The following is a 26,453-nucleotide window of genomic DNA, read 5'->3' as shown; positions in this document are numbered from 1 at the left end:
TTTTCCATTCAGTACTAAATACTTTTTCCCCCAAGGTTATTTTTTTATACTTTCATTGCCATCAGGTATGTTAAATCAATTTAGGAGTTGGGTGCAAAAAAGGCGTAAAATTGGAAAATATATGGGAAAAATAGCCCCTTCGTATTATTCAAGTAGTTTAATATTTAAGAATTCATGAGCTTAACACCGGCTTTTAAGTGTTGAATATCAATTATTATGTTTGTTTTAGAGCAACTGAAAAGAAAGAGCCATTTACTGATATATTGCGAAGGTATCATTTCGAAAACAAACAAACAAGTAGTTAATTATGAACAAGGATAGTCTTAAATCATCTTCATGGTGTCCGAACATAAGACATACAAGAAATAGTACATCATAGAAGATTTTGTATACTTCGTAAATGGGTTGATTTTTTTTTTTAATTAATCGTGTGAGATCAAAAAATGTTGGTCTCTTGTGAGTTGATTGGTTTCCTTTTTAGGTAAATCTCGCTTATATAAAACCATAGGGCTCTTGATTATATAAAGTATGAAGATATAGTCGAATTTGGCTGAAACTTTCTTGCTATATGTCAAAATGTTACTACTTAGTTTGCTATTTCTGTAAAATGGATTTTGTAAATGAACACATTATGCATTGGACAAATAGAGAAAATTGTGAATATTTTTTGTCGATAATATAACAATAACAGATACTTGAGTTTAAGTCATTTAAATACATCAAAGTGCATAGGTCCATCGGCGATTTCGTTGGAGCTTCCTAATTCCGAGAATTTCGATTTATTGACTGGCTCCATCGGACTACAGTTTTTTTACAGCTGATATTTTAATAGTGTTTGAGAATAGTATTTCTGTCTATTTGTACGGCATTTATAAAATATTGAAATTGTTTTGGTTGAATTCTATCTTGCTTGAGCAGATTTGTATTCAAAGTTAATTTCCTTGCTATCAACTACCTATAGAGCCTTGTTTAAATGACTGTAATTGAGTTTACAGCTGTTTCGGAACTTGATATGGCGGGATGCATAAATAAAATAAGGTCCAACGCAATCGGTCAGGACAATATACCGCTCAAATTTGTTAAAATAATTGCCCCGTACATTCTTCCTACATTGACGCATATTATCAACCACAGTATTACTACCTCCTGCTTCCCTGATATGTGGAAGATTGCCACGGTTATACCCATTGCAAAAACTAAGTTTGCAGATTGTCCTAGTGACTTTCGGCCTATCAGCATTTTGCCAGCACTCTCGAAAGTCTTTGAGATATTGTTGTCGGAACAAATTCAAGACCATGTTTGCAAACATAGTCTGCTATCACCATTCCAGTCAGGCTTCCGATCAAAGCACAGTTGTTCCACGGCTATCATAAAAATTTTAGACGACATCAGGGCACCCTTTGACAAAAACCAGTTGACTTTATTATGCCTGCTTGACTTCTCAAAAGCCTTCGACTCTGTGAGCCATCACCTGCTGTGCTTAAAATTAAAAAATTATTTTGGTTTTGATTACTCCGCAGTGCGGCTCATGCGAAGTTATCTGACGGGTAGATCCCAGCTTGTCAAAGTCGGCTCCGAAACTTCAGGTCTAAAACCACTATTGGCAGGGGTACCCCAAGGCTCTATCTTGGGTCCACTACTTTTTAGTATTTTTATTAATGACATATTTAATGCATGCCAGCATGCTCATATGCATGCATATGCTGATGATGTCCAACTATATTTGTCGGGAAATCATGAGGGGACAAACGATTTATGCTCAAGATTGAATAATGACTTAATATCCATATTTGAATGGGCTAGGAAAAATGACTTATGCATGAACAGTGAGAAATCATACGTGTTGCCTATATCTAAAAAACGAATAAGTTCCTCAAGTATTCCGCCCTTGCGCGTTGCCAGTAAATGTCTCAAACTCGTTTCAAAAGTGACTAATCTTGGTTTTGTTATTAACACGACGCTGTCCTGTGATGATCATGTAAATTTGGTGGTTAAGAAAGTATACTATATCTTAAGAAACTTACGAATGTCTGCTATTTATACTCCGGTCAATGTTAGAAGAAAACTTGCAATTCAATTGATTATGTCGATCATTTGCTACTCTGAGCTAGTGTACAGTAAACTGAGCTCCCAGTCTGCTCATAAAATTGATGTAGCATTTAATCATGTTACACGTTATGTATTCGGCTTAGCCAGATTTGATCATATATCCAGCTGGAGAGCGCGTCTACTGGGCTGTGAAATCTTCGAATATCTGAAAGCTAGGAACGGCATTTTCCTTTGTCAACTTATCATGTATAAGGAGCCTAGTTACCTATATGATAAGCTAATATTCCCCAGGTCTGCTCGAATCAACGACCTAATAGTACCAACTTATAACTATCTAACATCTGGACGGCTATTCTTTGTCAATGCCATTCGCCTATGGAACTCTATTCCAGTATCCGTACGTAGTAGTCTAAATAAAAGCAACTTTAAAAATGTTCTTTATGCTCATTTTAGTTGAAACCATTATACTTCTTGAGTTTTCGCCATCAATATGTATGAGTGTATACAATGTTTTGTTATTGAATTTAATTATTTGTTTATTTTAGATACTAGTTAATCACGATAATTCTCTATGTTTGATGTGATTATTTAACCTACACAACCCTCTGTTATGACTTTTGTTCTTTTTTACATTGCGATTTATCTGTTTGTTGTACTATAAAAGATCCTAGATCTTATTGTACTAATACTATTTTTGCAATAAAAGATGAAATGAAATTACAAACTATTGTGTTTAGAAGAATATCAGACCAATTCTAAATATTCTCACGGAATTTTGTTCTCGCGGATTTTTTTATTCCCGCGGAAAAAATCCTCCAATTCTTTTCTCCTAGGGAGAAGAATAATTGGGGAATAGGGATTTCGAATTTTCGAAGTCAGCTGTTTTGTCAATTGAAATTTCGTTGCGCATTTCTTATTTTGTTTAAAAAATTGTGAAGTTTAATTATTGTTGCCAATTTGTTTGAAATTAAAAAATAAGGTATAAACAATGCACATTATTGCATTTCATGTGCTATTCACTGAAATGAGTAATGAATTGGTGCCACAGTAACATCAACAGAGGAGCATAAGAAGAAGACCGACGGGATAACACAAATCCGTCGGAGTTGCTTGCATTCATTCTGCAAAGCAATTTTCTGGCGGCCAAGTCGAGTTGATTTCGCCTTTCGCCATATGCCAAAATCTATTTAAGCCATCTTAAAAAATCCTTGCGCAATTTCTGGATGGCTGCATCAAATATGCGAAGAGCTCTCCCGTTGCTTATGATATATTTTTCGACTTAAAATAAAGAATATTGTGGTTGTTGTTGTATTAACAGTGAGAATATTGTGGTAGAATGTAAATACATATTTTAGCAGAAATTTGTACAAATAAGTGTTCTTTCTTAAAATAACCAATTTCCTTTAACTATTTTGATGCATTCCCTTTAATTCAACTATTGAAAAACTCCTATGAAATGGCAGAGAAATCTCCCTCTCCCTCACATTCATAATACCTACTTTTTCTCCCATAACCGGTTTCCGCTTTTTCGAACATTGTTCAGAATACGAGGAAAGGGAGTAGTGAAAAAACTCACAAGGAATTTTTATTTAGAATACGAGGAATGGGAGAAGGGAAAAAACTCGCACGGAATTTTCGTTTAGAATTGGGCTGTATTTTTCTTAGAAAAAAGGATATTGCTACTGCAATTTGCAAATTCACAAACCAGTATAGATACAGCATTTGACCATATACCGCTAGGAAGAATATATGGAGGAACTTAAGAGCTTTGATAATGTATTGCCTTTTCTTCCATTTAATCACCAATTGAGGACGTGCAAATGTAGGCTAGTACTTTTTAATGCAAGCCTTTTATATGGCATATTGGCAACACTTATTTAGAACGATGACAATATTCGGAACACAGATGTTGAAATTTGAGCGGATTTGTGCATGTACGATATTTTTCATAATTGATTGGTACTAGAAAAGTGTGTGCACACTCAGCAATTGCTGCATTCATTTGAATGCTTATTCTGTGTTGAAAAATGTTTGTGTTTCATTCAATTACTTCATTCTTTCTTTGAATGAGTTAAGGAGTGCATTTTTTTTTCCACTACTGAATGAAGAATGGGTTGACTTTTAAGCCACATTCCTTAGCAAGGAATGAATGAATGAAGAGAAAGCATTCTTAAATCAATGATTTAAAATTGCAAATGATTGCACAGTTTTACAGCTCTGCGAAGTGCAGTATAATTGTACTAATCACAAAGTAGTCTAATAAAGACCATTTTGCAATACAGAATATTGGAGTTATTTATATAGGTTTCAAATAAGCGGAATTTCCCAAAATTCGTAACAATTGGTGTCAGAAGAGGAATTGTTGAATAAATTCCAGAGTTGCAGAACACAACAAGGGCATGGCCAAGTTGAGTGAATTGATGATCCAGCAACTGAAAAGAGTTGGAAGCCCGTGGATTGAATACTACTGGAAATAAATCCGAGCTATAAACACGACTAAGGGGAGCTATGGAGTCAGAAAAATCAATGTTGAAGAGTATGTCTTCCAACATTATAGCGACGAGACAACAACAAAAATAGAAGAAAAAAAATGAAACACCACAGGCAGTGACGAACACAGACTTGAACATGATATTGGCTGCAATATCTGCCCAAACACCGACAGTGGCATCCCAACTGGAATCGCAGGAGACACGTATAACATCTCAACTGGAAGAGTTGCTGCCAATATAGTGTTATGATTACGCATCTTTGATGGAGCAGTAAGGAAGGCAGTCGGCATGATTTGGTGTTGCACAGTGGCTAGTCATGTCGGCTGGGCGGAGTCCTTGCTGTTCCTGCGCCATAACAAAAAAAAGTTCTATCATGCCATTCAACTAACAGACAGAAGCGCAGAGACGACTCAAAACGCTTGAAATTCAAATTAAAACGACATCCGGTCGAACCGGATGCCACGGACAGACCGTTAAACATTGAAAATTTAAAATTCTAAAAAAAATCTGAACGCAAAAAAACAAACTTAATCGAACCGGAGTTGACCGGTTACCCAACGTTCAAAATCCAAAAAAAAGCTGAAAATTTAAAAGAACCAAAAGGAAAATAAACAAACGGGAAAGGGCCGAAAATACATAGGGGGCGCTGCGGCCGCGAAAATGATGATCGCTAGTAAGAACCATGCTGTTTCCGGGATATAGAAAAGAAAGAAATCTAGTTCGGAAAAAAGAGAGTAAAAGGCGTGGTCCTGATTAGCTAACAAAAGAAACGTGGTCAGACAGTTCACTAAATTAGTGGAAAACATCTGAATTCTCAATTTAATTCTAATAAGAGAATAATAAATGTAATATACACCAAAATCGATCATAGTGGAAGGCGCAGATGTGTGCGAATACAACCGAAGCGAGAAGTAGGAAAATGGAAATTAAGATATCGGCCATAAATTTTCTGAGTGTGTAATGATATCTTGAGAAAAGAACCAAGTCAACTTCGAAGACGAAGGTGGTGGTGGCGGCCATTAAAGAATTCGGGAGACGTGTTTATTCGCTGGGAATTGTCCAAAACAGGAACGTAGTTAGCAGAGAGGAGTGGTGGTATATGTAACACAGTTGGATTACATCGCTCACGGAAATATCTGGCCGCAATTTATTGATTCCGGAAGAAGAAGAAAAATTAAATTATTTTAAAGGGGCTGATTTTGTATTAAAATTTCGTCTTAAAGCTTACCTCTTATTGAAAACGGGCCGAATCAACTTTTGTAGCAAGGCAAGCCTTAAGAAAGTACAGGAAAGAAATACTGAGCGCTTAAGATCCTATTAAAGATGTTTACCACACATACTGTATGGGGTGGTATTTAGAAAATGAATAGTGAACATGCAACAGCAAAACCAACTCCTGGTGAGTCAGCAAAAGCAACAATTACTGTAGCAACAGCCAATGAATTGAATCGGCAGTATCAGCAACGCGACTACGAGCGCAACGACCACCAAAGGCCCCAACCACCATCGCGGTGCCCGCAGTAACCACTCCGACCGCGCAACCACAACCACCACCCCATCGGCGCCGCCAACCAAGCGCGCCCACACCACCAACAGCCACCACCAGTACGGCTAGACAGAGCGCAACAACCACCAACAGTACAAACACAGCGCGCCCAAGACCGCGCTCCACAACCACCAACCGCGACAACTTAACCAGCGACAGCAACGTCACCAGTAACCACGCCGGCAGAGGCCCACGGTATGTACTCTGGCCGGCTATGTAAGTACCAGACACCGGGTGAGTCGCCGCCAAGTATTTAGTAGCATACACAGTAGACATTTGACACAAATAAATATATGTATATTTCGTAAATTAACATAAACCGAAAAATGAAATCAGGAAGAGACCACTAGGATATATAAGTGTACTTAAGCATTTAAATAAAATTGTTTTGTGTGAATTTTAGTACTTAAGGCGAGTTTTTTTCCCTTCGCGAATTTGTTTGCACATACGTAAGGATAGTACATACATATAAATTTGATGCACATTGGCGCGTGTGGATTCATTCAGTGCACCACAGCCTAGCTCCCTTGGAGCTCAGTTGCAGCTGAGTTTAGTATTTAGATGCAGTCCTTTTTGCATTATCCTACGTAGAAGGATGAAATAGAATAGAAGATGAAATAGAATTTTTCTTTTTATAAAACCTTGCGAATCTAAGAAATCGAACATAGTTTATACAAAATCATATGTATGTATGCATGTATGTATTAGACAAGAATAAACGCTATTTTATATTTTTGCTACAACATTTAACTCGCTGCATATTTATGTAAAAAAATATCTGATATACAGATCAGAATGATTTGCTAGCATAAATATTCTGCACCAGAACAGAATGCACATTATCATTCATGCGATTAGCAAATTTCGAAAACTTTATATACATAATGAATTCGAATGACTAGCACTAATTTTTTTTTCAACAAATCATAATAATTAATACAAGGTTTTTAGTATGCGCATTTTTTTTTATGTTGCGTCACTATCACGACAAATCCAATTTTACTGTAAGACTATGTAAAGAACAAAAAACTTTGGACATGCATATAATTTAAACAAATAAATATTAGACCAACTAGAGAAAAAAAACCCTTCCACGAGATCGGCGAGGTTTTCGTAAACATTTTTTTTTCCAACATTAGCTTTTTCGGTAATGGTTCCGAAAGTTTTTCTGAACCTTTAACGCAGCTTTGTTCTGAACACTTTCGAACTTTTAACGAAAATAAGTGAAGGGAGATAATAACATAAAACATTTTCGATGCTATGTTCGTGCTCACTGCTGTACCCAATTCAAACATTTTTTTTTTATTCAATTTAATGAACTCATGTTAGATTCTTGAAATAACATCATTTAAAATATACCTAAATGTATGTACATGCAAAATCGTAGAAAGGGAAGTACATAAAAGTATATGAACTGTAATTAATCTTTTTTCGCATACAATTTATTCTTCATACACTACGTACGTATATGACGCCTAGGGCGTGTTCATTTAACTATACTTAGATTATAAGGAAGCGCACTTTTGAAAGACGAAAACTATGGCGTTGACGGCCAATAGGCATTGAATTTTTGCACCATCTATTTATCATTATCGAAACACTAATATTTACGGCAACCCCAAATCGGAAAATTAAATTTAAGATTATTATTAAATTTAAAATTAAATCAAAAAAAAAAAAAAAAGAATTTAAGGATTTGATGTCGCAAACATACTATATATTTTAGACAATTAATCTAGAAAAGTTTAGTCTGTGCCTTCCCGATGGTATGAGGCTCATTCTGAACTGCATACAAGCTTTTAATATAGTTTTTATTATATAACTTTCTTAGGCGGTATACACAATGCGTATAAAAGAATTAAATGAAATAATTAAACGCATTGAGAACATACAAATAACTTTTTTTTTGCCCAGATGCAGGCAAAGTGCATTGAACATTCTCAAGAATACTGTAGAAGTTTGACAACAATTGCAATTGTTTGAAAGCATAGTACATTTATAGCTAAATCCGCGAAAACAGAGAGCGTTTCTTATTAAAAGCTTAGAATTCTTCTTTAACGTTCCCCTCTTACAAAAATTTTATATGTAGAAACATAAGAATTGTTTCCATGAGCTGTAGGGTTATATTAATTAAGCGAAACAGACAAAAAATTGTATTTTGGTTTTCCTTAAAAAAAAAAAAAATGAATTGTAATTAATAAAGTTTATAAATGGGAATGCTGACGTCCTTATTGATTTAGAAGGCACGTAGGGAATGCAGGTAAGGGCCACCGAAATACAGATGCGACGGTGGCCACGGATTTGAGGGTGGGTAAATGCACCGGGCGTGGCAACAACACCCGCGGCGCCCCTCTATATATTTGGCCGATTTCTTTTTTTGTTTGTTTTTTCTTTTAAATTTTCAGGGGCTTTTTTTGAGTTGGATTTCCAGCGTTAGCAACCGGTCATTTCCGGTTCGGTAATTTTTTTGCGTTTAGTTTTTTTTTTTGAATTTTTAAATTTTGAACGTTTTGAGTCGGCTCTGCGCTTCTGTCAGTTTTTTTGAATTAGACAGCTGAGTTCTTTTGAATAGGCATGATATGACTTTTTTTGTTACGGCGCAGGAACGGTAAGGTTGGCAAGGACCCCGCCCAGCCGACATGACTAGCCACTGTGCAACCCCAGATCATGCCGACTGCCTTCCTTACTGCTCCATCAAAGATGCGATTCCGTAACAATACGCACCTTTATATTGCTAAAAGAAGGTTAGGGGAATATAAAGCGAAGGAAAAAGTTGATTTTATTTTGGCGCTCTAAAGCGAAGCAACGCATTTGATGTAAATCTATCAAGGTGTGTCCCAATGAACAGTGATCCAGATACCGATAAAAATTTAACATTCAAATGCAATAACAAATTGATTCATATGGATCACATTGTTGTTGTATTTGCATGTTAAATTTTTATCGGTATCTGGATCAGTTTTCATTGGAACGCAGCAATAGGTTATTATATGCATCCGCATTAAAAACATACCCTACAAGAAACGCTGATAGTTTTACTAATACACTCACACTTGTAATTGACAATGCTGATCCTGCGATGACGTAAACATTGATACTCAAATTTATGTATGTTCCTTTGTTCGCTCACGCATGTCCGCATGTTCCCAACGACAGCCTATAATCATGAAAAAGGACTCAAACTGGGAAAGCTTCGGACACCTGGTACAGAACAAAAGAACATACAGCAGATACCATTATGCATGTGAGACAGATACATAATTCTCAACGGAATTTTATGTATGCGAGAACAGTTTATCCGATTTAATCATGTTGTCACTACTGACTGTCATATGACAATCAAATGATTATCACGGTTGTTTTGTTATTTTTTAAATTCCGCCATTTTCAACCGACGAAAACCATATATAAAATAAGTTTAAAAAATGAAAAAGAGAGCATTTCAAAGCTCCATGCTAAAAGAAAAAAAATCGAAAATAATATTAAAAAATACCAAAAGCTGTCGGAATGTATGGGGCGCACTCAAAAAATTGATACGCGAAAAATAATAGTGGTTAGTGGTGATTCATTTTTAAATGTATTTCCGCATGAGGAAAGCGCTCTTCTGTTGTTTTGTTATTTTCTGAATTTAAATTGAACATTCTGAACTCGAATTCTTATAAAACTATTTATTTTAAACAAATAAGAAACATGTATTCTTTTATCACGTACAAAATCATTGTAAATTTTACCAAGTAGCGCAACTAACAGCTGATCGGTGAAAATTCGCACATTCACACGCACAGTTCTCGACTCAGTTTCAAAAAAAAACTTTAGATTATTTAATTAAAATTTTAAAGTGAGATAATCCTTACAAATTTATGTATAAAGAATATATCAGGGATGCACCTTAACGTTAAGCTAATCGTTTATCAAAAAATTTCCACCGTTTCCGTTGAAACACTTCGAAATATTATCGATAAAGAAATTATCAAGATAAATTGTATCTCGTTTTTAACCGAAACGAAAAGCTTTCGTTAACGTTAAAAACGTTAACGAAAACGTGATACTTTATGTTTGAATTGTGCTGGCAATGCTATAGCCATGGTGAAGCCGTAAGGTGGCAACAACGAGCGCACATACACACACAAACTCTATGTAATTTGTTTGTGTAATTCGTTGGTGGTAATGTCAAAAATACTCTGAGAAATGTTCGTACTGTCAAAATTCATGAGAAAAGTTGCAATCAGCTTGGATAATGCTTTCACCTTTAATGACTCCGCCATCAATCAGCTTTGCCAGCATAGTTTGAAATTAATAATCAACATAAACGATTTGATTTCGTTTTGATATGGCAGAAAACGAAACGAAATCATTTCGTTAATTTGACGATCTTAACGTTAATAAACGAAACGAAATGACTTCGTTTCGTTTATTAACGTTGATTATCGTAACGAAATGATATCGTTTCGTTGGTTAAGCATGCCTGGAATATATATGGCGTTTTTGTTGTTATTAAAACAATAGTTTTATTTATATTAAAGCTTTTATCATGTTTTTTTTTTTAACTTTGAAAAATCTCCGAACACCATTCCTTCATTATATCACATTCGACTGCCTAGTCCACTGCCTTCCACTCTATTCGCAACATAACCTCTACTTAAGCTGCCAAACTATATAGTAAACAATGTACAAAATTAAATACGTAATGAAATAAAGTTAATAAAAAGCAAAAAGCATTGTTTCATTTATGGCGGAATATAACAATGGTCATTTATGATAGTATAACAGTCAAACCTGATATCTACAGTAAACTATCATTTATGACACTTTTTGATAGAGTGTCAGCACTGATCCAGGAAAAGGAATGAGAGTGAGCAGTATGGCTATATACTTAATCAGTAGGCCATTTTGGTGTATAAGAAGGAGACAAAAACTCACACGTACACAGTTGTTTACATCACATTTGCGCAAGTCCCCTTAAGTTTGTGATAGAAAGTTTGTATGAGGCGCTGATCGTTAGGGTGACATTGCTGACAATCAGATGATAGTCATATGATAGTCAGTATTCTTGTAGGGATATCTCACATGTATCAAAGTGGTCATGGATATAGCGAAAAACCAAAAACCAATTGGTTGGCTATGATATGGTTATAGGGCCAATTAATGGTGACTTATAACCATAACCAGATAAAACAGCTGATCGAACATACCTTATGGAAATTAATGTAATCGATTAATGGTGCTATATCATAACGCTAACGCCATAACCATACCATAGCCAACCAATTGGTTTTTGATTTCTCGCCATATCCATAACCTAAAAATATTTGAGTTGGTGAATTTAATAACTTTTTGTAGATTTTATTCATTGTTTTGGATACGTTATGACCCTTATAGCACCGAAACATAAGAAGTTTTTCATATAGATGAGTTTAGCACATGCTTATGCATTATGAGTAGATTGCATATATTTTTATGGAGAATGGTAGAATGAGTGACACTAGCGCCATCTGATATTGAAAAGTAGCTAACTCCCCAATTTTGTTCCAAGCAAATCATAAGAATTTGACATTTGCTTTGAAGAATGTTGTTTGAGAATGTTTACAACAGTGCTTCGCGAAATTTTGTATGTGAATGGGCAAGGCGAAATAAACTTCAATTGCCAAGTCTGAAGTTCCTTCATATTTACAAACGCAAATCTTGGTTGATTGTGGCGATGTTATTGGAATGCATAAGCTTGTGTTAAACGCATCTATATGAAAAATGTCATTGTGTCACCGCCTTTAAGGGCCAATTAAACTTCCTTAACCCTAAAGGCGACTAACAACGAGTTGACTGAATTTTTGTATGTGTGCGTGTCGGGTATTTGACGTTTACCCCGCGACTATCAAATAAAAAGCCATCAACCAATATTTGCATTGAGAAACCGTAGCGTTCGGACGTGAATCAGTGATGATAATCATCGTACATTTGTACTTTTTTTGGTATATTTCGCTTCCCGAAAGTACGTTGGTACTACATTGACATATTTGGTACATTTTTGTAAAATACAGCACTATAATTCAAGTCATTTGCAAAGCGGCTCTGAATGTACAAACAAATTTTAAATTTTTCGAACAAAATATATAGTTAAAATAGCATAACTGATTCTAAAATTGTGAACAAATTTTGCATCAATAGAATTAAAGCACAGAAAATAACAGGGCCAGAAAATTATTAATCCATAAATGCATTTTGTCAGAAGAATTATTACTCTCTAGCAAGCCAACTTAATAAAACCGCACTGCGTTTTTTTAGCGCTCGCAAACAACCTGCGTTTTTTGCCCTAACCGAAATAAAACAATAGCCGTGCTTTTTTTACTCTATATGCGTTTACGCTTAAACTTTATATGGACTGCTAAGCGACAAACTTTAAATACACCTCTGAAATTGCTGCTCATAAATTTTGTCCTACTAAATTTCAATACGCATTATACTCAGATCTAACTGAAATATGTCTTTGTTTCACCGTCTACACTAATTCTATGTATTCTATGTGTGTCCACAATTCATCGCAACTGATTCATCTATATGTTATACCCTATGCCCATCAGAGCGTTATGTCTCCGCTTTTCGGTACACCCTGTTGCTGTAGCTAGTTGTTTAACCACAGCCGCTAGATGGGTCTCCTAAGCATTATCTAAGCGAGGATAGGCGATTTGTTCGCGCAAACGAAACGTATACGCGTGTAAAAAAAAACAAGGCTAATGTAAAGCATGTGTACAACCGTCAAATCTAAATGTCACGCAGAACAAAAATTGGAAATCGAGTCATACTATGTACAAACACACACCAAATTGCCAATTTATAAGATTTGGGCAATTTGTTATGCAATTTATCATATAATAAATTGTAATAATAAATTGCCAATTTATAAAAAAATGCGTAATAAATTGTTTCAAACTGCAAATGCAACCTTGTAAAGTGTGTTTACTGAGTATATTAAACGTCAGTTACGCATGGCTCAACTATATGGTTGGCTAATCTCATCAGCTGATTTTATTTTTTTCATTTCATTGGAGTATGGATTGCCAAAGAAGATGGCAAACTCAAAATAAAACCAAAACATTAAACACATTTTCTTACAACACACAATAATTTCAATATTTTATGTTTTCATTCCATTCCATTCGCCTAATATCAACACGTACATTTTGACAGTCTGAACAAAGGTATGTTGTTGCTGTAGAGATGAGCCAACCAGCTATCAAATTACTATTGAGTAAGCTAAACTGCGTTGTATGAACCATTGTGAATGATGACTAAGTGTGATATCTTATCTGTCAACTGCCTGACAGGATGTTCAATATGGCTACTTTTTAGCGTTTTGACAGGATGTTCAATATGGCGGCGCCTATCTTCAGCGGGTGATAGAAAGAGATACAGAAAGAGACAGCGATAGTAAAATACAAATCAGGTGATCCAACCATTTTGGAATTTTGACGTCTATGCAGAAGATATCACACTTAGTTATCATTCACAATGGTATGAACACCACTCAATTTAAATCGAAATTGCCTCAATTTATTTTTCTGTTTGAACATAGTATTAGGTTTTCACGCAGCAAATTCAATTTCGGTTGCTCTCATACAAGTTGTATGTGCATGAGACATTTTTGACAGAAAATGACTTGCGTGCGTTTATATTAGGTTGGCTCCTAATAATAGATGAAACGACTGATATATGTATATAAAAAATTTGGCAGTTTCGATTCGAATTTTTGATAAAAAGTGCATTGATAGATTTTTAGATTTGATACCTTTGACCGATAGTAGCACGTAGGGTATTTTTAATGCCATTGTTAAATCTTTGAAAGACCATTCAATACCACTTGAAAAAATTATTGGTTTCACTGCCGCTAATTCCTCGGTTATGATGGGAGCAAAAAGCGGAGTGCAAGCAAGGCTGAAGCAAATTGTTCCAAATCTGCATGTTAATGGATGTGTTTGTCACATTTTAAATTTAGCTTCAATGGCGGCTTGTGATGTACATATTTACTAACAAAATTGATAAATTTTTAAAAGACGTAAACTATCATTTTTGTAACAACACCCTTAGGAGGGCAGCCTTTCAGAACCTTTCGGTAGAGAAATGCATGTTATAATAAAGTACGCCCCCACAAGGTGGCTTTCTAGACAAGCAGTCATAGATAGAAATCTTGAGCAATGGGATACCCCCAAGTATTATTTTAATTTTTAAATATTAAAAAAAAAAAGCAGTAATCAAAATATTGATATTATCTGAAAATTTTCAAAGTCCTATTTATAAAGTATATTTTAAATTTCTTTCTTATATTTTAAATGAAATAAATAATGTAATATAGAAATGCAACCTGAAGATATTCGCATACATTTACTTATTACCAAATTAAAAATTTTATAAAAAAATCTTATTTAGACTCCAGTCCTATTTGGGTGTTAAATATTGATTCAGACGAAAATCACTTAACCCCAGATGAAGTTTACTTCGGATATTATTATATCAAACAACCTTTTCGAAAAAGATCACGTACACATATTTAAGAGCTGTGCTAAACAATTTTATATATAATTTTGTAATATTTTATTAAAGAAAGTAAATTTTAATGATAGAACTTTGTTGTGGGCTGCAAAGCTTTCACCAGAAAGTATTTTAAGCGGTGAATCAAATAGGATTGTGACTTTAGATATGGACTTGTTTCCGAAATCTGCATTTGATAAAAGAGGGAAAATTAATCTGAATTTAGAGCTTTAGCAGAGCATGAGAGCCTTAAAAATTCAAGAATTTAAATATATCCAGCTTTTGGGAAGAATTAAGATCAGTTAAAAATAAATTAAGTGCGCAAATGTTTTCCAATATTTATAAAATACACGCTTGAATCGATAAACTTCTTTAGATATTTTTACTGGATAAGTATTTCTTCATAAATCATACTTCCCTGTTATACTACCTTTAATTTGTGTTAGAAAGTTTCCTGACTAAAAACAATTTTTGGATAAAGAAGCAGGATATAGCTCTAGTTTGGTTCAAATTCACATCCGAAGACTTTTGGTACATTTTTGGATGATTTGGTAAAATTTTTTCCCTCGTTTGGTACAAAATGAAAAAATCCATTTATCATTCCTTACGTGAATATGTCGTCATTAGATGATGATTTTTTTTACTTGCAACTAAAGCCGTTGTATTAAATAAAAAGGAAAAAGAGAGATAAAAAGAAATTGTGGACGAAAAGCTTGTACGCAAAACGCAATACATTGATAATTTTCAATAAATTTTAATATGAATTGCTGTTCTTCCGCGCATTTGTTCATTTTGAATGTAAACACAAACTAAATACAACACTGCTGTTTTGTCAGTCACACTCCGCGACTATCAAATAAGCAAGCGTCAAATGAAAAAATCAAAAATTTTTGATTTTCATCAACGTGTAGCCGACAAAAAATGCGTGTGTCACGAAGCCACCCGACTGCACTAACCCACACAAAATTCAGTCAATCTCGTTGTTAATTGATCCATATGGATCACATTGTTGTTGCATTTGCATGTTAAATTTTGATCGGTATCTGGATCACTGTTCATTGGAACACGAGGTATCACCTTGATAACCCTACAAGAATACTGACTATCATATGACTATCATCTGATTTTCAGCAATGTCAACCTAACGATCAGCGCCTCATACAAACTTTCTATCACGAACTTAAGGGGACTTGCGCAAATGTGATGTAAACAACCGTGTACGTGTGAGTTTTTGTCTCCTTCTTGTACACCAACATGGCCTACTGATTAAGTATATAGCCGTACTGCTCACTCTCATTCCTTTTCCTGGATCAGTGCTGACACTCTAACTATCAAAAAGTGTCATAAATGATAGTTTACTGTAGATATCAGGTTTGACTGTTATACTATCATAACTGACCATTGTTATATTCCGCCAAAAATGAAACAATGCTTTTTATTTACTTTATTTCATTACGTTTTTAATTTTGTACGTGATAAAAGCATACGTGTTTTTTATTTGTTGAAAATAAATAGTTTTATAAGAATTCGAGTTCAGAATGTTCAATTTAAATTCAGAAATTCATGCGGAAACACATTTAAAAATGAATCACCACTAACCACTATTCTTTTTCGGGTATCAAATTTTTGAGTGCGCCCCATACATTCCGACAGCTTTTTGTGTTTTTCAATATTATTTTCGATTTTTTCTTTTAGCATGGAGCTTTGAAATGCTCTCTTTTTCATTTTTTAAACTTATTTTTTATATGGTTTTCTTCGGTTGAAAATGGCGGAATTTAAAAAATAACAAAACAACCGTGATAATCATTTGATTGTCATATGACAGTCAGTAGTCACAACATGATTAAATCGGATAAACTGTTCTCGCATACATAAAATTCCGTTGAGAATTATGTATCTGTCTCACATGCATAATGGTATCTGCTGTACGTTCTTTTGTTCTGTACCAGGTGTCCGAAGCTTTCCCAGTTTGAGTCCTTTTTCATGATTATAGGCTGTCGTTGGGAACATGCGGACATGCGTGAGCGAACAAAGGAACATACATAAATTTGAGTATCAATGTTTACGTCATCGCAGGATCAGCATTGTCAATTACAAGTGTGAGTGTATTAGTAAAACTATCAGCGTTTCTTGTAGGGAAGGGCTCCGGCGATTAACAACGAGATTGGTTTTCATTGGAACGCAGCAATATGTTAATATATGTATTCGCATTAAGGGCCAATTAAACTTCCATAACCCTAACGCCATAGTCGTAACCATACCCATATCCATAACCATCTCCCAATGTGCCTTAACCTAAAAATCGTGAAAATTTCATAAAAATGAAGAAGACGCAAAAAATTAAAAACAAATTCCACAAAAAAAAAAAAACTAAGTCTCTTGGTCATAACGTATCCAAAACAATGAATAAAATCAAAAAGTTATTAAATTCACCAACTCAAATATTTTTAGGTTATGGATATGGCGAGAAACCAAAAACCAATTGATTGGCTATGGTATGGTTATGGCGTTAGCGTTATGGTATGGCACCATTAATCGATTACATTGATTTCCATAAGGTAGGTTCGATCAGCTGTTTTATTTGGTTATGCTTATGTCACCATTAACTGGCCCTTGTGCAGTATAATTGTACTACTCCCAAAGTAGTGTAATAAAGTCCATTTTGCAATACAGAATATTTGAGTTATTTATTCGACAGTTCAGCGATTCGAACGTTAGTAGAAGGTTTCAAATACGCTGAATTTCCCAAAATTCGTAACAATTGGTGTCAGAAGAGGAATTGTTGAATAAATTCCGGAGTTGCAGAGCACAAGGACATGACCAAGTTGAGTGAATTGAAGATCCAGCAACTGGAAAGAGAGTTGGAAACCCGTGGATTGAATACTACTGAAAAGAAATCCGAGCTACAAACACGACTAATGGAAGTTATGGAGACAGAAGGAATCAATGTTGAAGAGTATGTCTTTCATCCTTTTAGCGACGAGACAACAACAAGAATGGAAGAAAAAAACGAAACACCGCAGGCAGTGACGACCACAGACTTGAACATGATATTTGCTGCAATATCTGCACAAACACCGACTGTGGCATCCCAACTGGAATCGCAGGATACACGTATAACATCTCAACTGGAAGAGCAGAAGAGCTAGCCTGTCATCAGCATGGCTTTAGAAAACTCCATTACACCACCACCGCGCTAAATGCCATTAGCACCCAGATAAATTGCGGTTTAAATCGAAACCCCCACCATAGAACAGTACTCGTTGCGCTAGACCTATCAAAAGCTTTAGATACGGTTAACCATGGCACGTTACTGCAAGACCTGGAATGGTCTACCCTTCCCCCATGTCTTAAAAGGTGGACCGCAAATTATCTGGGTGGCCGGCAGGAGTCGGTGCAATTTAGAAACGCAACATCAAAACCAAGAAGAATTAAACAAGGGGTGCCACAGGATGGTGTCCTATCCCCACTTTTGTTTAACTTCTACATATCAAAGCTACCTTCGCCGCCAGGAGTTACTATCGTTTCCTACGCCGATGACTGCACAATAATAGCCACAGGCCCAGGCCCACAGATCGATGAGCTTTGCAACAGAATAAACGGCTACCTCCCTGATCTCTCCAGTTTTTTCACTTCGCGAAACCTGGCATTATCACCGACTAAATCCTCCGCAGCCTTATTTACAACATAGACGTCCCAAATGTCGACCATTTGAACATCCACGTCGATGGCACTACGCTACCGACTGTCCTACGCCCCAAAATCTTGGGTGTGACGTTTGATCAGGACCTACATTTTGGTGAGCATGCAGCCACAATTTACCGAAAATTCAGATACGTAATAAAATACTCAACTTTCTTGCTGGCAGTACTTGGGGAAAAGACAAAGAAACGCTCATTACCACATACAAAGCAATTGGCCAGCCGATTGCATGCTACGCGTCCCCGATATGGTCGCCAATCCTAAAGACCACTCACTGGAAGAAGCTACAGGCCTGCCAAAATACTGCCCTCAGAACCGCCACGGGCTGTCTTCTTATGTCCCCAGAACACCAGGGATGCACCTTAACGTTAAGCTAATCGTTTATCAAAAAATTTCCACCGTTTCCGTTGAAACACTTCGAAATATTATCGATAAAGAAATTATCAAGATAAATTGTATCTCGTTTTTAACCGAAACGAAAAGCTTTCGTTAACGTTAAAAACGTTAACGAAAACGTGATACTTTATGTTTGAATTGTGCTGGCAATGCTATAGCCATGGTGAAGCCGTAAGGTGGCAACAACGAGCGCACATACACACACAAACTCTATGTAATTTGTTTGTGTAATTCGTTGGTGGTAATGTCAAAAATACTCTGAGAAATGTTCGTACTGTCAAAATTCATGAGAAAAGTTGCAATCAGCTTGGATAATGCTTTCACCTGTAATGACTCCGCCATCAATCAGCTTTGCCAGCATAGTTTGAAATTAATAATCAACATAAACGATTTGATTTCGTTTTGATATGGCAGAAAACGAAACGAAATCATTTCGTTAATTTGACGATCTTAACGTTAATAAACGAAACGAAATGACTTCGTTTCGTTTATTAACGTTGATTATCGTAACGAAATGATATCGTTTCGTTGGTTAAGCATGCCTGCAGAACACCATATACATAATGAGGCGAAAATATTCCCCATCAGGGAGAGAAATGAGATGCTAATCAAGCAGTTCCTGTTGAATACCCAGAAATCTGCGCATTCCAACAGACATCTGATTGATGAGCCAACACCGCCCAGGGGCTGAAGGAGTAATCTCCGTAAGCATTATGAGGAAATCCGGCACCTGAGAACTCAGCCGTATGAAGCCAAAAAACACAAGCACGTCCTTAGCGAACTCCATAAACAGGCGTCGGACCTTTATGTCGGGAATTGTCCGGTGAATCCAGTACTCAAAGAACAGTACCCAAAACTTGCGGAAGAGGAACGCATACTCCCTAGGGAAACGCGAGTAACTCTAGCTCAACTTCGATCTGTATACTGTAACAGGTTAAACTCTTACCTATCCAGAATCAACCCCGACATACAAAATGTATGCCCCGCTTGCAATGTGTCCCCACATGATACCAACCATATCTTTAATTGTAATGTGGAACCAACGCCTCTAACACCTCTCTCATTATGGTCCACCCCTGTTGAAATAGCAAGTTTCCTTGAACTCCCGTTAGAGGATATTGATGACAATTAGGGATCGGTCGCACCTATTGGATGGGGCGAAGCACTGCTACAACAACAATAACAGCAGAAGACATATATGACATCCCAACTGGAATCGCTGGAGACACGCATAACATCAACACAAGAAACACAAGAAACGCCTATTTCAGAAATGTCGACACAGATTACATCCAAGATTGAAGCACAAGAGGCACGAATATCCGAAATATCGGCGCAAATTTCAGCACAAATATCATCGCAGATCTCTGCGCATCTGGAAGAGCAAGAAGGACGTATTTCCTCGAAGTTGGAGGGGCAGGATAAAAAATTTTTACAACTCGAGGACAAAATGGATGCCGAGATTGAAACATTGAGGTCGTATACAGGAATTGCAACTAAATTGCCAAGCAGTTTCAGCGAGTAATCCAAACACCACCCTTTGACGGTTCTGTTCCTTTCCAGCTGTTTAAGCTTAAGTTTGAGAAGACCGCAACAGTGAACAACTGGAATGCTGAAGATAAAGTTGCTGCACTATTCGCAGCAATGAAAGGATCTGCTGCTGAAATCTTATATACTATTCCCGAGGGAGAGCAGAACAACTACGAAACATTGATGATAGCTCTAGAGAGGCGATACGGAAGCGAACACAGGAAGCAGATATACCAAATAGAGCTGCAAAACCGCTACCAAAAAGCTAATGAGACTTTGCAGGAGTTTGCTTCGGATGTTGAAAGATTGGCTCCTTTCGCAAATGCGGACGCACCCGTGGAATACACCGAGAGGGTTAAAATTCAGAGCTTTTTAAATGGAATACGGGATGTCGAAATGAAACGAGCTACATATGCGATCCAAAACCAACATTTGCTGAAACGGTATCCCATGCACTGACTCAGGAAACAGCGTCACTTTTGAGTAAGCCCGCATACAAAGCTCATCGCGTGGAGGTGGAAAAGCCAGACTGGGTAGACACAATTTTGGAAGCATTAAAAGGAAAGCAGCAGAAAAACGATGGTTCCGTCAAATGATTTAAGTGTGGTAAGCCAGCGCACATTGCACGTTATTGCAGTACCAAGTCTAATAGTTCCCACAATGTGGGTGGCCGTAAACGCAGAGATGAAGCAGATGAGCAAATCTCCAAGACCACTCCATCGTTTAACTAAAGCGAGTCAGCCGCAAGGGGTAATAGTTGGCTCTCGCAATTGAATGCCCCATAATCACTATCTCGCAGATTGGAAGAAGATGGAGCAATCTTACTGTCGGAGGACATGTGGATGGAAAGGAACGTCTACTGACTGTAGATACGGGCGCATCCCATTCCATTATTCGATCGGATTTAGTCAACAAAAATATAAAACCATTACATGGAGCAAGATTGCGTACAGCCACTGGAGAGGACACCCAAATAATTGGGAAGGCCCATACAAAGTTGTAAAACGGATCAACGATGTAGTTTACCGCATACAAACCATTGGCAAACCACGAAACAAAATGAAAGTGGGTCATTTGGAAAGGCTGGCAGCGTTTAGATCAGAAAATTAGTCTGATTGGGACGATCCGACTTAGGTGGAGGGCAGTGTGGCGAATTTCAGCATCACTAAGCTGTTAGTAAATAAAGGCACAACAACAAAAACATTAAAGCAATCTACACTTGTGTACATGAACACATCAATCATCATTTATACACATATGTACATAGAGGCGACGAAGATATATCTCACACACACTCATGTAGTCATCAGCCGAAGTAGTTACTCACACATACACACGCATATGGCTATAAACTACATATATACATGTATATAGCTGATCACCAAGCATGAGATACAACTGTTCGCGAAATTACTAGACCTTAGGAGAAATGGGTGAACGAGGAAACCGAGAGTATAAAAGCAGCGCAAGCTGAGTAGTAAGTAATCAGTTTGATTTAAACACGTTATTAGTTGCGAAGTGCAGTATAATTGTGATGTATAATTGTACTACTCCCAAAGTAGTCTAATAAAAATCATTTTGCAATACAGAATATTGGAGTTATTTATTCGACAAATCGGCGATTCGAACGTGAGCAGGTTTCAAATAAGCGAAATTTCCCAAAAATTCATTACAATAATATAGATCCCCGCTTTCGAGCGGTCCATGGTCATTTTTCATGATCTTGGGAATGACATTGAGCAAAGTTTTTGATTTCCGATTTTTGGACTGGTATCAATGTTGTCATGATATCGTATAGAATTAGCACAAAGTCAATTCGAGTTCGCGTAACTTGGTAACTAAATCTCATAATCACGCATTCAGCTGGTTGTATATTGCATTTGTATTGTCTTGAAAGATTTGTCCTTTTTCCGAGTAAATATAAGCTTTATTGGTCATCGTGTGTAAAACAAGTGTGATATCTTATCCGTCAACTGCCTGACAGGATGTTCAATATGGCGACGCACACGGTCGGCTATCGAAGTATAGCATTGAAATTAGTCACGTGTCCGTTGTTTCGAAAGTTTTCCTGAAAAGTGTTTTATAAGATGTTTGCTCTGAGTCACACCAGCTTGTTATATTTATTTCTGAGAGCGGCTCCACTCAGCTCTGCTCAGAGCTGACCTGCATTTATTTTGGGTTCGATAAACAGCGTAGTTGCTTCAGCGTAGAATCTGTATAGCTTTTAATTGCTGTATAAAGGGATGACGGACGGGAGAAAATGAAGGAATGGATCGACGCCGGCTTTTGTTTCCTATAGTAAATATTGATAGGTCCTTAATTTCAAAAATTAACTTGACTCATGTAATCTAAATGTAGGGGGAAGGGTGAGTGTTCACCATTTTATTCTAACCTTAACTACTGACTTTTATTATCTGCCTACCTGTTCAGCTTTTCTACGTTGTTGTCGTTCTTTCACGGCTCGTTCCTTTAACTCCACTTTATATGCGCCAAGCATTGTGGATTTGGCTCGTGCCATGCGCGCTATGTTGCATGCAATCTCTGTGAAAGGTGTCCAGTCATCATCGCCTTGCCGAGCTACGGTTTGACGCTGAATATTAAGAAAATATAGATGTAGGTGTTCAGCATTGTGAGAGACACACACATATAAAATTTTTGTCTCACAATTGCATTTTGGTAGATTTGCTCACTGAAAAATCCCATTAACGAACTTTGTTGAAAAACTTTTGACATTAATTCGTGGTTCATTTTCAGCAATTGAACATCGCGCATGACTTCGCTGGTGTGTTCCGCGCGATCGGTCACACTGCCTTCGCCATGGATGATGTCCGACTTCTTTACGACATTGGATAGTTCATTGAGAGTGTCTTCGACACTTTGTACCGTTAAGCGATTTTCTGAAAAAAAGGATATTTAAAAAAAGTTCACTAACCAATCCTTTTTAGTAAGTGATTTTCTAATGCGTAAAGGTAGATCTGAACTGCGGTGAGTAATAGTTTCCAGCAAACACGGCCTCTAAATCTCGTGGCAAACTTTACATATTGGGCTTTGGTTTTTCACCATATTCATCTAATATATAAAATTCTTCTGTCACGGTTTTAGAGGCTGAACTCCTCCGAAACGGCTGAACCGATTCTTATGAAATTTAGTGAGCATATTGGGTAGGTCTGAGAATCGGCCAACGTCTACCTTTTTTTCGCTACGTGCCTAGGGTCTTGAGATCAAAACGTGGACCCGGGTACCCCTAGAATGTGTTTATACAATATGGATATCAAATTAAAGCTGTTGATGAGCGCTATAGTACAGGATAATTTTCATACCCCTGGGTGACTAGGGTCTCGAGATATAGGCCAAAACGTGGACCCGGGTACCCCTAGAATGTGTTTATACAATATGGATATCAAATGAAAGCTGTTGATTAGTGCTATAGTACAGGATAATTTTCATACCCCTGGGTGACTAGGGTCTCGAGATATAGGCCAAAACGTGGACCCGGATACCCCTAGAATGTGTTTATACAATATGGATATCAAATGAAAGCTGTTGATTAGTGCTATAGTACAGGATAATTTCCATACAACTGGGAGGCTAGGGTCTCGAGATATAGCCCAAAACGTGGACCCGGTTACCCCTAGAATGTGTTTATACAATATGGGTATCAAATGAAAGCTGTTGATGAGTGCTATAGTACAGGATAATTTTCATACAACTGGGAGGCTAGGGTCTCGAGATATATCCCAAAACGTGGACCCGGATACACCTAGAATGTGTTTTTACATTATGGGTATCAAATTGAAGCTGTTGATGTATGCTATAATACAGAGTAAGCTTTACGCCTCTGGGTGACTAGGGTCTCGAGATATAGGCCAAAACATGGACCCGGATACACCTAGAATGTTTTTTTATATTATGGGTATCAAATTGAAGCTGTTGATGTGTGCTATAATACAGAGTAAGTTATACGCCTGTGGGTGACTAGGGTCTCGAGATATAGGCCAAAACATGGACCCGGATACACCTAGAATATTTTTTTATATTATGGGTATCAAATTGAAGCTGTTGATGTGTGCTATAATACAGAGTAAGCTTTACGCCTCTGGGTGACTAGGGTCTCGAGATATAGGCCAAAACATGGACCCGGATACACCTAGAATGTTTTTTTATATTATGGGTATCAAATTGAAGCTGTTGATGTGTGCTATAATACAGAGTAAGTTTTACGCCGCTAGGTGACTAGGGTCTCGAGATATAGGCCAAAACAATATGGATATCAAATACCCCTAGAATGTGTGTGTATTATGGATATCAAATGAAAGCTGTTGCTGAGAGCTCTAAAGTTCATTGTGATATTCGATTTAGTCGCATCAACCAGGCAAAACTGATAAATATGCATGCGAAGCCGAAATAAAGACAAGAATTAATAATACCCAGATACCTATTTATGTACATACGTCCTATTCGATTTGCCTGAAATTTCATATATAAATTTGCCTATATTAGTATTTACGATGCTTTTTTCCGGGAAGTATACCATAGGCGGACTGGGACTGGGATTAGGACTAGGACTGGGACTGAGACTGAGACTTGGGGTGGGACTGGCACTGAGACTCGGAATGGGACTGGAACAAAATACATACCACCCTCTGGGACTGGCAATAAGAGGTGAAGAAGAAGGAGAAAACCTTGAGAGAAGAGAAAAGAGAGAAGGAGACTGAAAAAGAGATAGAATGAGACGAAGATGGAGATGACGGAAGGAGGAGTGAATAAAAAGATTAGGAAAAAGTGTAGAGGGGTAGGGCAGAAATAGGCCAAATTTAGGGCAGAACAACGTCTGCCGGGTCTGCTAGTGACCTATAAATATTTCATTTGGCGAAATTTAACCAAGTATTTGGATATTTTATATTTATACTCAGTTGAGCAGAGCTCACAGAGTATATTAATTTTGTTCGCATAACGGTACCCCGTAACGGCATAAACTAATCGAGATAGATATAGACTTCTATGTATCAAAATGATCTGGGTGAAAAAAGAAATCGATTTAGCCATGTCCGTCCGTCCGTCCGTCTGTCTGTCCTTGAAAACGATAACTTGAGTAAATTTTGAGGTATCTTGATGAAATTTGGTATGTGTTCCTGGGCACTAATCTCAGATCGCTATTTAAAATGAACGAACGGACTATAACCACGCCCACTTTTTCGATACCAAAAATTTCGAAAAACCGAAAAAGTGCGATAATTCATTAACAAAGACGAATAAAGCGATGAAACTTGGTAGGTGGGTTGACCTTATGACGCAGAATATAAAATTTGTAAAATTTTGGAGAACAGGCGTGGCACCGCCCACTTTTAAAAGAAGGCAATTTAAAAGTTTTGCAAGCTGTAATTTGGTAGTCGTTGAAGATATCGTGATGAAATTTGGCAGGAACGTTACTCCTTTTACTATATGTGTGCCAAATAAAAATTAGCAAAATCGGATGACGAACACGCCCACTTAAAAACAAAAATTTTAAAAGCCTAATTTTAACAAAAAATTTAATATCTTACAGTATATAAGTAAAATATGTCAAAATTCAACTCCAGTAATGATATGGTGCAACAAAATACAAAAATAAAATAAAATTTCAAAATGGGCGTGGCTCCGCCCTTTTTCATTTAATTTGTTTAGAATACTTTTAATGCCATAAGTCGAACAAAAATTTACAATCCGTTTGGAATTTGGTAAGGGCATTGCTTCTATAATGATAGCTGTTTTCTGTGAAAATGGAGGGTTTTAAAAGGGAGTGGCCCCTAGTCGTATATGTGAAGGCGTTTTCGAGATATCGACCAAAATGTGGATCAGGGTGACCCAGAACATCATCTGTCAGGTACCGCTAATTTATTTATATATGCAATACCACGAACAGTATTCCTGCCATGATTCCCAGAGCTTTTGAACTGCAGAACTTTTTCATTTTCTTCTACTTAATATGGTAGGCGTCACACCCATTTTACAAAGTTTTGTATACTTTGCGTCAAAAAACTAATCCAATCACCATGTTTCATCCCTCTTTTCGTATTTGGTATAGAACTATGGCATTTTTCATTTTTCGAAATTTTCGATATCGAAAAACTGGGCGTGGTCATAGTCGGATTTCGCCCATTTTTAATACCAAGATAAAGTGAGTTCAGATAAGTACGTGAACTAAGTTTGGTCAAGATATATCGATTTTTGTTGAAGTT

General features: G+C 36.8%; 1 protein-coding gene across 1 annotated transcript in view; it reads right to left on the bottom strand.

The window, feature by feature from the left end:
• The window catches only part of Nse4 (Non-SMC element 4), a 107,498-nt gene that overhangs the window by 25,949 nt on the left and 55,096 nt on the right, over positions 1-26,453 (bottom strand). Inside the window, exons 2-3 of the mRNA XM_067784367.1 lie at positions 22,900-23,132; positions 22,658-22,825 (exon numbers count right to left, since the gene is read on the bottom strand). Coding sequence (XP_067640468.1) covers positions 22,658-22,825; positions 22,900-23,132 — 401 coding nt within the window. The remainder of the gene's footprint in view (positions 1-22,657; positions 22,826-22,899; positions 23,133-26,453) is intronic.

Source organism: Eurosta solidaginis, chromosome 4 (assembly GCF_040869045.1).
Source record: "Eurosta solidaginis isolate ZX-2024a chromosome 4, ASM4086904v1, whole genome shotgun sequence".
NCBI classification, from domain to species: Eukaryota; Metazoa; Arthropoda; class Insecta; order Diptera; family Tephritidae; genus Eurosta; species Eurosta solidaginis.
This window is presented reverse-complemented; position numbering and strand designations above follow the sequence as displayed.